At 33.3% G+C, this 15750-nt stretch overlaps 2 protein-coding genes across 2 annotated transcripts; both read right to left on the bottom strand.

The window, feature by feature from the left end:
* Positions 1–693: 693 nt before the first annotated feature.
* On the bottom strand, positions 694–3779 carry LOC129294359 (IAA-amino acid hydrolase ILR1-like 5). Its single transcript, XM_054932660.1, has 5 exons — positions 3366–3779; positions 3158–3283; positions 2243–2557; positions 2041–2169; positions 694–1317 (listed from the first exon to the last, which is right to left on the bottom strand). Exons 1-5 carry the CDS (start codon positions 3717–3719, stop codon positions 937–939), a joined length of 1305 nt encoding a protein of 434 aa, XP_054788635.1. The 5' UTR covers positions 3720–3779; the 3' UTR covers positions 694–936.
* Positions 3780–7106: 3327 nt separating this feature from the next.
* Positions 7107–11217, bottom strand: LOC129294357 (protein NTM1-like 9). The gene is made up of 6 exons (XM_054932659.1): positions 10748–11217; positions 10129–10406; positions 9106–9423; positions 8663–8974; positions 7654–8094; positions 7107–7565 (listed from the first exon to the last, which is right to left on the bottom strand). The coding sequence occupies exons 1-6, from the start codon at positions 10953–10955 to the stop codon at positions 7338–7340; spliced, it is 1785 nt and encodes a 594-aa protein (XP_054788634.1). The 5' UTR covers positions 10956–11217; the 3' UTR covers positions 7107–7337.
* Between the last annotated feature and the right edge of the window lie 4533 nt (positions 11218–15750).

Genomic DNA, 15750 nt, shown 5'->3' with positions numbered 1-15750 from the left:
TGCTAAGACATTAATTGCAAACTTTATTATTCTGATTAAAGACATATCAACGTAGCTGGTAGGTTTTATTCCTCCTAAGTCAAGTAGATTCTAGCGTAAAACTCCACAATAAATATAAAGCTTTCAGATATTAATTATCATCCTCTATTAGGAGCTATATGAATGTGCATCAAGATCCACCTCCGTACAGGAAGAGAAATGGAAAAGAGAAAAAAGAGACTAAAGTAATTTTTTCCTCTCTCTTACTATTTTCCATTAGGAAAATTACATCTACGTCCCACAAAACAGAATTCATTATCAAAAGATTTTATGAAATCTATAAAATACTCCCAAATCTTAAATTCTACGTATTTACAACTTGCAAAAGAAAATGACAACTTGTAATGGAAAGTTATAAATACCCGTTGCCCAATTATAAATGCCCTTACCAAGTTGTAAATGTGCAGAATTCAAAAGTTAAGAGTATTTTGTAAATTTCATAAAATTTCTTGATAATAAATTCTCTTTTATAAAACCTAGGTGTAATTTTCCTTTTTCCATTTTCCTTCTATAAATTCTCTTCTATACACACACACACACATAAAAATCTATAGCCCCCATTAAGGCATCAACTTCTGTTGTGCTCCCAAGCAAGTAGCAGTTCATGGTATTTTCAACAGAAAGAAAGTAGGTAAGTAATTCACACCAGGCCCATTCATTGAACTAAGTTGGTCGGGAATTTGGTATTTAGGAAAAAGTCAAGCCTCTCTTAAACCACTCAAAAGAAAAGCTCAACAGAAGAAAAAAAAAAGTGAGAGTTTTATGAGCATATATTTACACATTCTTAATTATGCCGCCCATTACAGTCAAGACAAGAAGTCAATGAGCATTCATGAACGTGGGTGTTTAAGTGATCGAGGTGTATCAATATATGAAGCACCAAAAATAAGAAAAATCTTACTGCACAAAAGAATGTTGGTTATCCTCTAAGTATAGCTCAGCAATGGCAGTGTGAAGTGCAGCCCCTATTGGAAGGACTCCCTCATCAAGAAAGAAGAAAGGAGAGTGTGGAGAGTGAACTGATCCCACTTCCTCATTGCCAATCCCAATGCCAAACATTGCTCCTGGAATCACTTGTTGATAAAACGCAAAGTCTTCACCTGCCATCACCCTCTTGGCCTCCCTTACGTTTTCAGGACCAAGCAGAAGCTGACCAACCCTCTTCACATGCAGGTGTAACTTATTGTCGTTCACAACAGCAGGATATGGGGCGAAGGTTTCTTCTTTCATATCTACATGTGCACTGCATCTGTGCGCAGCTGCCTGTGCTTCAATAACCTGCAAGTAATCCCTCGTTGCATATGCTAAATTAATTTTACGAAACAAAATCATTCACCCCACTATTACTTCTTTTAACAACAAAATACAGGTAACAGAGGGAAGTACTCCCAGCCCAAATCAACCATGAAAATCAAAACAGGAAAATGTAGTATTTAGTGAAAATTTTTTGTCACAATTGAACATGCAAACCAGATTCATTCATGGCCCAAAAAGATGTTCCATTCACAATGCCTATCTCCTCTATGGTGTGACCTCAAACTGTGATTCAGTTTTTTTTTTTTTTAAAATATTTGCCCCAAGAACAATGAATGAATGAAATATTCCTTCCTTGCATATAATGAAAAAAATTGCAACTTCACAAGGATAAAAGAAAGTGATTAAACAGCTAAACCAAAATTGACTTTTAAAAAAGAAAAAACATAACTTTAAATCCCTGGACTTTGCTCGCATTTTGCTATAGGTCCTTATATTTTTTTTGGCGTTCTAGTTCGATGTTACTGGAAAACAAAAGTGTGGGGACCTAGAAGGCTAGAACATTGAGAAAAAAAAAAGGGCAAGGACCTATAATAAAACAAGAACAAAATATCTTTAAAAAATCAGAGATATGATAAAAACAATAAATCAACAAGAATTACCCAGAGTCTGGATCATTAAGTATAGCTGAGTCACTAAAGTTTCTCATTGAAGCTAATATTTTTGTCTACAAAGTTTAGAGTGTACCTCCTTTATTCGCTGTCTGAAATGATACATGCCTTCAGTCGTCTGACTCCTTAGAGTGCCACCAAATTCAACATATGATGGAATCACATTTAACGCAACACTGGCTTTGACATAAGTAATTGATAGTACCTGTGGCAAATAAATGTTGCCAGCGTTACATCTAATTTCCAGCAAATAGATGGATTGAGAATAGGAGACATACTATACTATATAGTGGATCGGATTCTCTTGAGACAAGTTGTTGCAGTGCCAATATTGCAAACGATGTAGCCAGCACTGGATCCACATTTCTGTTGGGTTCTGCAGCATGCCCACCTTTTCCTATCATTTTTGCCACAAAGATACACCCAGCAGCTGAGAAAGGTCCAGATATAGATGCTATGGCTCCTGTAGGAGTTTTATAATCAACATGCACTGCGAAAATTGCTTCTGCATCTTTAAGTGCTCCATCTTTGATCATCTGAAGGGCACCAGCAGTTCCCTCCTCAGCAGGTTGGAAAAGAAGTCGTACAGTTCCCTTCAATGCCAAAAGAAAAGGAGGAAATTCATCAGATAACAGATTTTGAGGAATCACGTGTGATTCAGAACCTCAAACACACAAATAGAACCGAGCAAGTGAGCATTTACTTATATCTCTGTCGGCCTATGCTTCAATACCACGAGTAAAACCATGTTCACAGGCACATTACACGAAACTGAATCGATCATTAGACTAACTTCTTGCGGTCTAAAGCATGTATATCTATCCCTAAATCTACTTGAACGAGTTAACAAGTAACAATTTGGAACCAGATTTCATCAAGGCAAACCCCACCCCAAAAAAAAAAAAAAAGACAAAACAAAACCTCCATGTTCATGCATATGCACTTCTGGAGTTGACTTTCGGGTTTTATGAACCAATGGACCTAATATATTGGACCGCTAAAATTCCTAAGGCTGCTGGATGAAATCAAATTCTAATTTCAATTGTAAATCAAATTTTGGCATTCAGCCCCAAAACAAGTGTGATTAAACTTTTCCCGTTGAGTGTCATACATCGCTGGAAAACAGCATAAACAAAAGTGCTGAGGTTGAAAAGTAAACCAAGTCATCGGCCAATTGAGGGTTCGATAATCACCTGAAGTCTATGTTTCCGTTGATTAAGCAATTTCGCGGCACCAAGTAGCATGGTCGTGTGAGCATCGTGCCCGCACGCGTGCATTCTGCCCTCAATTTTGCTCTTGTGGCTCCATTCAACCAGCTCCTAATCACACACCGCCAAATTCAAAGATATACCTCATAGCTATTCTTAAAAGAATCGACCCAGAAAACGAAAGCTAAGTTACCTGCAAAGGAAGGGCATCCATGTCAGCACGAAGAGCGACGATAGGGCGAGAGCCAGAACCAATTTGCGCGACAATGCCGGTTCTGGCAAGTGGGTATGTATAAGGGATACCAAGTTTGTCAAGTTCCGTGCGGATCAGAGCACTGGTGTTGTGCTCTTGGAAAGCGAGTTCAGGGTACTCATGAATTCGCCGTCTCACTGATATTAACCAATCTTTGTCTTGATGGGCTGCACTCAGTATCTCTTCCGCATAGGAATCATGAATAAGGTAGCCGGAGCTTAACACAGCGCAAAATGAAGCGAGGGAGAGAAACAAAAGAAGCTGATGAACGTGGGCAACCGAACATGAATCCATCGGAAATTGAGCTCGAACAACAAAAGGAGTAGTAGATAGGAGCAGCCAAGCAGCGTATCATTCAAAGTGCGTTCAACTTGGGTGAATCGTCTATTTTATATTTATTTTAATTTTATATTTATTAAAATAAAAAAAATACAAATATATTCTCCATCGATTTAAACATATTTAATTTACATATTCTATTTTAATATTAAAAATTTTGATAATTTTTATAAATTAATTATCTGAATAATTAAAAATTTTATTAATATTAAAAATTTTGATAATTTTATAAATTAATTATCTGATAATTAAAATAAATTTTCATTTACAATCTATAAAAAATATTTTTAAAAAAGTGCCCATTAAAATATTATCATTATTTTTAATATTTCATTTATCAGGATAACAATTATAAAAAAATCATTATTAAATTAAAACTATTTAAAATATATTCAAATAGTCAATTTATAAAAATTACAAAAAATTAATATCAAATTGGCTCACTTAAATTAAATTAGTATGATAAATATATTTATTAAAAAATTATAAAAAAATTATTTTTAATAAATATAAAGTAAAAATATGAATATAAAATTAAAATAATCTGAACATTAAAATTAAATTTGAATAAAAACCAAATCGCCGATAACCAAGACGGCCCCAAATCGCCAACCATTTCTAGCTCATAACTAGAATGTTGACCAAACACAAAAACAAGCATTATGGTTCACACGTGGCCCACCAAGTAACGTGTGCGCGGGTTTTCCCTCGGTCGCGTTGCACTTCTTTACGGTTACAACTTGCAGGCAGAAGAAATGGGCATTGAATGCATTTTGATTGTTTCATATGAAAAGCTTGAATCCAATTTGATTCAGGTAAAAAAAAAAATCCAAAATGATTAAATTCTTAATATTTTAATATTTTTATTTCAATAAGAGTATAATATAATAATAAAAATTATAATTAAAAGCTGAATTGAAAAACCGATAATAATATTTTATAAAATAATGATGATTTTAAATTTATAATTTATGTTAGCATGTATAGAAGTGTTTGAATAATTTTAAAAAAATTTATTTAAAAATTTCAACCTCTAAAATTACTTATCTGGCCAAAAAAACCTCTAAAATTATTTATTAACATTATCCAAAAAAGTACTTAAAAGTTAGAAATCTAGACTGAGTGGTTGACCCACGGTTCCGTGGAACATAAGAAAGCAAGCTGCATGGAAGTCAGGATCGAGGAATTTCAGTACTCGCTTCAGGCACAGTAACATCGCCATATATATGATTAACCACATCACTATCGGCTGTATTGTCATGAGTCAGCAAGTTACTACTCCTTCCTGTCCCTGTTGCTTTTGAAAAGATCATTTAATCTTGTTATTCCCTACATCCCAAATGATAACACAATTTGAGAATGAAATATAATAATAATATCTTATAAACTTATTTTTTTAAAACAAAATCATAAATTTTTAAAAATATTTTTATATACTTAATTATTAAGTTACAATATCATTTCAATTCTTTCTCATTCAAAGGATAATATTAAAAAAATTATTAATAAAATTTTATTTTTTTTAAATTTTTTTATATCTTGAGATAATAAAATTTTTCTAGAGTTGTCTTCCATACTGGAACAAAGAGAGTACCACTTTCCATTTTTTTTATACAATATCATTTTCCAATTTTATCTCTACAGTAAATTTAATTTTATAATCAATATATTGGACATATCTTGCCTTTTATTTTGAATACAGACAAAGTTGAAAAATCTTTTCACTTTAATACATATAATGAGTTAATTATTATTTCTTTTCATTTTTTAATTATAGTGAAATAGTTAAAAGTGCTTTATGGTATGAACTGAAAGAGAAATTATCAAGTGACAACTCAACTTTTGAAAAAATATTGTCAAATTTCCCATAATAATTTTAATTATTCTAAAGTCTTAGGAAATGCACAAATTGTTACCTATCTCCAAGTTCCTTGACTACAAGTAATTTTATTTTTTTTTTTGCAATTACAAAAATTTACTTGGCTTCCCACAATTCGTGATCCTGTCCGTTGTCAACAACGAGCCGTTGTTGAACCCCAACCGGCTTAGCATGGTGATGTTTGGAGGAGCATGGAACTCAGTCTTGGCCCGCATGCGGATGACCCTGGGTGAGAAAGTTCTTGGGAATCAATGGCAGATGTCTTCTTCCTCGGGAGCATGGGGCTTGAACTTGACCTATCTTGACTTTGACAGGTGATGTTGGACCTGAAGAAGTACATCAACAAAGGGGGGAACTTGTTGGTCTGAGCAGGATTGGAAATGGGTTTGGAAGAGGGCTTCATGCTCATTGTGGTTTTGGAGAGAGAGGAAGAAAGGAGAGACGTGAGAGAGTGGAGGAGGAGTGAGAAGCATGAGAAGATAATGGGGCTGGCAAGAAATAGTGTGTTTCATTTTTAATTTGCTAAAAATTTATTTTGTTAAAAATTTATTTAATAAAAATTAGTTTAATAAAAATTAATTATTATAACAAAATTTATGTTTAAATATATTTTTTTAAAAACTAATTTGATAAATTGAAAGTTTGAATTAATGCAAATTTATATTTTTAAAATGTATTTTTAAATATGCAATGATAGAAAAGGACATTAATTTATAATAATTTATAATTTTTATTATGCAAGTATAATATATTAAAAATGTTTAAAAATGTGTGAAAAAAATTAAAATAACATAAAATTTAATATGTTAAATAATAACAATAAAAAACATAAGTATCATGATCATTAATAAAAATAAGTATAAAATTATTTATGACGATATCATCATTTATAAAAATAGATACAAAATTATTTCCTTCATTATTGCTTCCAACTCTTACTTGAAATTTAAAACCACCAAAAAAAAATTTACAAATTTACATTTAAACCCTATCTTAACCAACATTTAAAAAACTATTTTACTCACTTAAAAATCACCTAAATGACTTTTAACATCTAAAAAATTAAAACATAAATTTCAAATACTAGATATTGATTACCCAGGCGCAGCCGCGGAAGGACGGGAGTTGAGTTGTGACATATTGTGAAGAAAGCTTCTGCAATAAGATTTGAGATGATTTTTTTTTTCCCATCCTTTTTCATCTGTCTTTTCACGTGCGTTAAAAAAAACACCCGGCTTCCAGGGACATCTCAACAATTAAACAAATTCAAGAGACTTATTTGAGAATAACTTGATTAGATGCGGCTTAAATGTGATTTTCCCAACTTTCTTCTCGGGCCAACCTTTATGGCTTTATTTATTTATTTTGACGAGTAGGTGAGATAGACGCTCGGACAAAACTAAAAGACGGAATCGCCAGAAGAAAGAAGAGCATCGCATGCAGACTGCAGTGACAGCACGAGCTTCATCAGGCATCTCGACCTGACTTGAACAAAATCCTTACACAGTGAGATGTGAGAGTGAGAACCTAACATACAACAACAGACTGGGTGAGTATCTCATCTCCCGACGACCACATATGCACAAAACCCTATATGCTCCTAAGTATCCCTACCCTCCAAAATAAAAATAAAACAAAAAAAGCACTGAGGGCTTAATTACATACAAATGAACGATCTTCTAGAAGTTCATCTACTACAATGCCCCCCACACGAAAGCTAGGAAGACCAATAAAACCAGTACAGTGACAAAAAATACAACAGATGACCAAATCTCGAGTTTAATGGACGCCGCTTTTGTAGCATGTTGCTGAGCAATCTCCGTAATATCAGTTAACTCGGGAGAGTTCTTCTGGGGTTCGTTTACAACTTTGGCAACCATAGCATCCGCATCAGCAGCGTGATTTTCTGAAGCTTTCATCCCCTGCACGAGATGAACTCACAGTTCTCACAAAAACAGGCAGATACAATCTCAACCGAAATACGCAAGTTATAATAGACAGATATCTTACCCCCACAACAATTGGTTTTGAACCATGGTCCTCTGGTACACAGCTCCCACCTTTGACCACCTCATTGGAGCTAAGAGGGTGCAATTGAAGTTTACGTTGCAGACGTATTCTCCTGGGTGCAGTACCTTGGCTTGCGGGGTTTGTGTTTGGCAGGTCATTCCGTACTTGGCGAGGCCTTATCCTGATTCCAGTTCCAATATCACCATTAACAACAGGATTATAATTCCTGGATTCATTGTCTACGTTGTATACTTGGCCCATGCCAGAATCAGGTGAGGAAGCCATCAGATAATTATTTCGTAACGATCCAGTATGGCTCTTCTCCTCATCACCACTAGGCTCAGAGCTGATGGTGCAGTTAAAGTGCGAAATTTTCTCCAACTTTGAAGGAGTCCTTTTGTCAATTGCCCCAGGATTCACGGCATGCAATGCTTGCAGACTCTGCAGCACAGAACTAGACGGTAAGATCACACAGGAGACACAAGTACACCGTGCCAGGTACACTGGCATAGATAATACAAGTTGCAACATGACAAGTCTCAATTTTATGGATAGATAGCGTGGAATATCACAAAGAAAAAAGTCCAAGAGCAACCACTTGAGGTTGCAAAATTAAAAATAGTAACAACTTTGCAACAAGACCTTGAATAACCAAATAAAAAGTACTCCCTCTATTTCAAATTATAAGACACTTCTAAAGAAGACTCAGTATCCTAAAATATAAGACACTTTGATAAAAATAAGATTTCATTAATAATACTTTATCAATATTACCCTTCCCATATTTTCTCTTTCTTTAATATTCTTTCATCAATAGAGTATTAAATGAAAGGCATTTTTGAAAGTGTATATTTTTATCTTGAAGAAGTAATATTGTAAAGTGTATTTAATAAACTTTATTGACATATGAAATTTTGTCTAAAAGTATCTTATAATTTGAGACGAAGGGAGTATTCAGCATTACAGATGTTACTAACTAGTTCACCCAAAAAGAAAAAATGCCACTAACCAGTATATTTGGCATTTCCACATCTGAATCACTGCCTGATCCATTATCCTTAGCATCAACCAACGTGGAAGTGGGCTTTTGACTGCTGGAATCATAGGATAACTCATCCCAGTTGATGACTGAGTTTAAAAATTCAGCCATATTTACCTCATTTGTATCATGCTGAAGTTGCAAGCCACAATTATCCACTTCATTGCTTAAAGGAAAACAAAATTCTGGTGGGATATGCTGGTGTGCAGGAGAGAAGAGTTTGTCATCCCATGGTTCAGTTGTTGGGTCATAAAACATGTCAAAGTTCAGAAGCTGATCTTCCTGAAATGGCAAGCGTCAAGTATAGGAGAAAAATCAACAAATTTATTTTCCAATAGTCAAAACAGAGGAAACAAAAACCATTATTATAAAAGAATGGAATAAATAGCAGAATGAACCTCAACCCGTCTCACCTCTGCAGTTGTTGGAATAACAATCTTATTCTGCACATCACAAGTATCACATTCTTCACCGTTGCAATCAATTGGTGTTATAATGTTGGATGTGGCCTCCTCAGAATTCTCAGAGACAGAGAATGGAACTGCCCTGTTCTTGTCATCTTCAGTAGCCAGTGATGGAGAAGCTGCCATTGGAACCACATCTGATTGCATTTCTTCTGGAGAGTAATTAGCAGTGGCTGGAGTAGACACAGTCCGGTCATTTTCCTCACAGTTTGAACTTTCAAGAGTCTCATCTTGCTTCTTAAATAAACGACAAAGGACATATGCACTCTGGTACAATTCACATTGACCAAATAAAAAGTTCAGCAATACATCACAATCTCTCTTCATATAGATTCGAAGTTATTAAAAACAGTCATAGGATGACGGTGATTAAATATTTCAACCTATAAGCATTAACGCATAAAATTTATGTAAAGGGCAATTATTGACAGAAAATAAAGGGTACAATATAGACATCCTTTCCTTAGTAATGATCCCAGAAATATTTAACACAAAAATCACCAAAAACAATCAGAATCCAAATAACTATGAGAAGAACTATTTCCAGGACGCAGCAGATGCAATGTTCACAGAGATTGATTTGAACTCAGCCTACAAGAGCTTCAAAACATATGACCTTGGAAAAAGAATATCCAAAAGGAAACGAAACCCCAGCTAAATACAATGTTCACAGAGATTGCTTTGAAATCAGCTTACAAGAGCTTCAAAATATATGACCTTGGAAAAAGAATATCCAAAAGGAAACGAAACCCCAGCGAAATAAACATACAGGGTACTATAATAGCTTAATCACTGACTAAACTGAATCATACGTGACTCATGCAATTGAGATAGTATTTCACAAACCAATCAGAAAGAGGGATGAACTTAAATCATCAAAAGGGGAAAATATTAACAAGTTCCAGCACTTCAATGCCACAAATGCATCACGACAAAAATATTATATAACATCAATGGGAGAGGAGACCCAACCTGTCCAGGATTGGTACCATCGAGCTCCTTTAGGGTAGGACGGTACTCATGCATAACCCAGTTGGTCCTCTTCCCTCTGGGTGCGCGACCCGTATAGAACACTAAAGTCTTCTTCATTCCAATCACGGTCGACCCAGACTTAATTTTGCGATCTTTGCCCGTTGCCTTCCAGTACCCATGAGTCGTTGCCCGGTTCAATCGATGCCCATTCGGATACTTGCGATCCTGCGGACAGAAGAAGAACCACTCTGGATCCTTGTTCCGTATAACCGATAAATCTAGAACAAACCAAGAGGGTAGACAGGAGTAAATCGAAGAATCTAGCCACCGTTAACAGATCTCGCTAATTTGTTAGGTAATTCTTACAGATAGATCAGTTTCACAGTAATTTAACCAAGCATAAACAAATCAATCAACCGACATGATTTAAGAATCGAAAAACCTGTCAGCATGCTCGGCTCAACAGCTAAAAAAAACATATCTTAGAAAAATTGGTAAAACAGAGGGTACAGAACTTTCCCAATTCTCATGACAACCCCAAATCAACAAAAATAGGAGTGAGCAAAATACTACCAAGCATAGAAAGAAGTAGAATCGGATCGCAGAGAAAGAAACTCACCAGGCAAATCCCAAGGCTCCCATTTGCAAACATCAATTTCTCGAATAACCCATACGTCACCCCCATTTCCGTTGATCTTCTGTCGCAAATAGTAATCGATCAGCTCCTCATCCGTCGGCCGAAACCTGAAACCTAGAGGAAGCGAATTCAGAGGCAAAACCGCCACCTCATCAACGCGCGGCGGACAACACTCGACGGCCGCACCCATAGAGTATCAAGACAGAGTTTGGAGTTTCAACGAATAGATAAAGGAAGAATGGAGTGTTTGGAGAAGCTCTCAATTAATAATTAAAAAGAAATCCACAGAAACCAGATTTGAGAATCGAAGAGATACGGGAGATTTTATGGCGCAGTGGCCTCTTTCCTTCTTTTTACGGGACAGGCGCCAGGGAGGAGCTTGCTGACAAAGAAAACCGGAGTAGGACAGAGAGAGAGAGAGAGAGAGTGGTACTGGTAGGTATAGTCTAGTATCCCATACAATCTGACGCATGAGGGAAACCGCGTTTATTATATCGCTCGTGGGAACAGCGTACAATATTCCGATTTGGACCTCCTTCATCTCCCAAAATAACGACATTGCCAGTCCCACTTGGAACTCTATTGCTGATGTGCCGTGCCGGCCCGGAGGCTGCAGGGGCAGAATAGGAAGGTCGGTCAGGCGACAGGCCATAGGGTGAGTGAGCTGTTCAGCCAATTATTTAGTGCCGCGTGTCGTGCAAAGCATGACCCAGCCTTCTCACTTCCGTGGGGAGTAAGGAAACGGTAATCAGTGGAATACTGGTGGGAAAAGGGAAGGCGCCATGAAGTAACCAACCTCTCTCCTCTTTCTCTCTTTTCATTCTCACTATCTTTTTTATTATTATTATTATTATTTTTTGGGTGTTGAATGTTTAATAACGTAAGATATTTTTTATTTGTTAAAGTGTAATTTTTACTTTTTTTTTAAGGTTCTTATTAATAATGATATTATATTTATTATAAGGTATTTAATAGAGATAAATATAAAAAAATAAAATTAATTAAAAGATAGGTGATTTTTATTAAAAGATAAGATTCAATTAAAATAAACGGAAAAAGTACATGTGTGTGTATAAATTCGCATGTTTCAATCAGAACATTCAGACATTAACAAAAAATATATTTCCTCCGTTATTTATGTAGGTGATGAAAGCCTAAATTTTTATGTGTGTAAAAAAATGTATATTTGATTTAAATTGTGCACATTAATTTGAATTGTAAAATAAACTTGTAAAAAATTGTTTAAATCCTCTCTCGCATAAATCCTGTATCTCCACGGCTTCCACATCTAACAATGCTTGAAGGAGCATGGCCCATCGCGGACGGTAGGGACTGGTGGAGGGCTGAACAATGAGACGATAGGGATTGACGTGAAATTAATCCAGAAGTTCGTTTTAATTTTATATTAAAAATAAATTTCATGAAACTTACGGATTCTCAATTTAAAAGGATCTATTCCCATGAAATGCAAAACAGAACGAAAATTTATTACCTCCCGCAAATAGGCGCAGCTTTGATAACCTGACATTAATTCAAATTCGAATATATATACAAAAGGTATAAGGTGCGTGCTCGAGAATTAAGAATAGCACATTATCACGTAGAATATATATATATATATATATGCATTTATGTATGTATATGTTCATCAATATTGATATGATCAATCAATGTAAATTCAAACAATTTAAACCAAAATCGAAAAGTGACGTAATCGATTCAGTTCTGTGAATGTAGAAAATATTTTATGAGATTTTCCTTCAATTAAACTTGACAATCAAACAGTCATAGAAAATAAACAAGGAAAAGATTTCGAGTTGTAGAGACACTGACATTTAAAACTTAACCAAGGGATCAGAATACAGAGAAAGGATTAGTGATTTGCTACAAACTACTGCAATATCGTAAGTTATTCCCATAGGACTATAACAGATGGAAGTCTGAACAGGCTCGCACCGGACAGTCTGAGTTTCAGCGTTGAGATAGCCATTACTGTCAATTGGACAATGAAGATCAGAAACAAGGTCGTGTCCACCAATAAACCTCAAATTCTGAGGAAATCACTGTGTGAATATCAGCGCATGACTTGATTCCACCAGGTACCGACATGTTCACTTAAATTTTTGGCCAAAAAATGTTTACTGAATTTCTAAAATCAATATTCAAATTTAAATACTCCTGGACCCATTAAATTTAGAATGGGAACTGGAGTTTAAAAAAGAATCACCTTCGCAAAAAATTTGAATCCATTTTAAAAAATATTTTACAATTTACGAAATACAGTGGAAATGATTTTTCTTTTAAATATGCTTGAAATCAAATATGTGGCTTTGAAGATCACAGAACGACTGTAGACCTGACAAGGTAATTTTCCTTCAAGTGTGTCTTCTTTTCCTCTTCTAACCCTAACAACAGAAAGCAACCGAACCCAGAAAATGATTCCCGCTGTTTGGCATGTGGTCGGTTTTGCCAGATCCAGCCTTTTCGAGCTTTCCTTTTGCCTTCTCCTGACGAACCACAGTGGGATTCCTTTAAAAGAAAATCCAGAATATATACGTGATCGGATATTTGGAATTTTGGATAATGAGTGTTATGAGTTATATGACAAGGCAATAACTCGCTGACATTCCCACGATTCCTTTGCTGACGCTGTTGAAGACTCGCTTTTTTTTTTTTTTTTTATTGCTGTCAACCTAAGTTCAAGTGTTCCCTAGGATGACTTGATTAATTAATTTGCATTTTTTCACCAATGAGATTTTTCACAAATGAGTTTTCTCCATATTCATTAACGAGTCTTTTTCTCATCGAGCAAAATGAAATTTATTTTAAAAGGGTGAGCCTTTCTCTCCAAGTTCTAACTGATAGAACAGAATGGAAATGATAATTAGAGATCAATATTAGTGATAATTACTAACTTCAAAATATTAAATTAAAATATTATAGAAAGATCACGGTCTTCATTTACAATTAAAATAATTTTAATTATTGAAATAACTATTAAAAGGTTATTCTATAATATTAAAATATTACAGAAGGACTATGGTCTTCCTTAATTAAGTGTAAATTTAAAGAATATTACTTTTGAATGTATGAAAGGTTATTTTGAATAGATTGATAGTTTCACTAATATATACATCGTCACTTATAAATTTAAAAAATTTAATTATAAAAAAATTTAATATTAATCATGAATTTATGAAAATTTAGCTGTGAATAAATATTTGTAAACACGTGTGGATAAAACTGCCACTTAAAACTAATTCTGCTTTAAAGCCTAAGGCCTAAATAACTAACCTTGATAAGTACGGTTATATCTCATGGCTTTTTTTTGCAAGACTTAACTTTGGCCCTCAAGGCTTTAGTTTCTTTTTTTTTTTTTTTGCTCTTTCTTAGTTTAAAAATCTAAAAATATATATTTATAATTCTAAAAAAAAGTATTATATATAAAATTAAGTTTAGAAAAATAAATTTAAGTCAATTCATCCCACAACAAATATAAAAAACTTGAACATTTAAATCTAATAATGAATAAAAACATCAAGATTAATACCAATAAAAATTAGACTTGACTAACATTATCAGCTAAATCTTAATTAATAAATGAGAGATGGACGAGTGGGTCTAAGATATTCATTTATTTTAGTTAGATATTTAATCTTTTATTTTTATATTAAAATTTTAAAAAATATTAAAAGGGTTGGTTTTTTTTTTTTGAGTTTGAAAGGGATGGCCTGACAAATTTTGCCTTAATTGACAGTTATATGTAAGGATCCTTAAATCATTATTTACAATTAAAACTATTTATATCAATTCATAACTAACATTTCATATATTAACAAATGACATTTTTTAAATTCACAATTGAATATCTTAAATTACAAATAAAACTGAAAATATGAATTGAAATAGAATTATTTATTTTGATGATGGGTTATGAAAAATAATTTATTTTTTAATGTGGGACTAAATGAGCCAGCTCATTTCAATCAAGAGGTGGCCCATTTTTTTTAAAAAAAAATTAACTTTTTTCATTTATCACATTACGGAAAAGGGGACAAGCAAGGCAACAATAATGGACTTGCCTCTCTCCCCAACTTTTCTCCCCACTTTCCTCCATTGACTTAAAATAAAATTTGAATTGTCTAAATTAGATGTAGATTAAATTTGAATGATTAAAGTTTAAATTTTTATAATTCTATAATCATAAAAACTCATAGTAAAATCTAAATTTTGAACTATACAGAGGATGTATTGATAGTCAATATATAATAATTATAAAAATTTTAATATTAAATTGGATTCTTAAATTAAATCTATACCATGTTAAAAATAAAAAATATTAAAATTATTTTATAAATTTTTATTTTAATAAATATAAAATAATATTTTAAATCTAACCATTCAATTATAATGACAGACATGATAGTGAAGATGAACCCATGAAATAACGCGTTCGCGTTTGATGCTCATCGTCTTAGTGAGCATCGAGCGCTAATCATTATGTGGCTAAATCAAGACTTTTGATTTTATCCTGAAATGATCTCAATTGTTCATTTTAAATTAATTTTTAAATATTTTAAATATTATATTTATGAATATAAAAATTAGAAAAAATCTTGATATTAAATTTGGATTGCCTTCCGTACTCATTCAAGAATAAGAACCATCATATTCATAATAGTTGATGAGATATGAATCATTCAAATTTAAATTTTTATTTTTAATTACATTTATCAAAATAAAAAATATAAAAAATTTTAATTACTTTTTTTATTACCAATCTGGCCAGTATAGATTTAATCTAAAAGATCTAATTTAATATTATAATTTTTATAATTTAATTATCCAGATGTATTTTGGAGAGTTCAACTATAATCTGGATGATTTGATTTAATATTAATTTTTTTATTATTTTTACATATTATATAAATATATTATAGACAGTCCTAATTTAATATTAGAATTTTTTATAATTTTTATATTCA

The sequence above is a fragment of the Prosopis cineraria genome, unplaced genomic scaffold, assembly GCF_029017545.1.
Source record: "Prosopis cineraria cultivar Desert tree isolate PC_DT_omini unplaced genomic scaffold, ASM2901754v1 PC15, whole genome shotgun sequence".
NCBI lineage: Eukaryota > Viridiplantae > Streptophyta > Magnoliopsida > Fabales > Fabaceae > Prosopis > Prosopis cineraria.
Note: the sequence above shows the minus strand (reverse complement) of the source record. Positions and strands in the feature narration are given on the sequence as shown.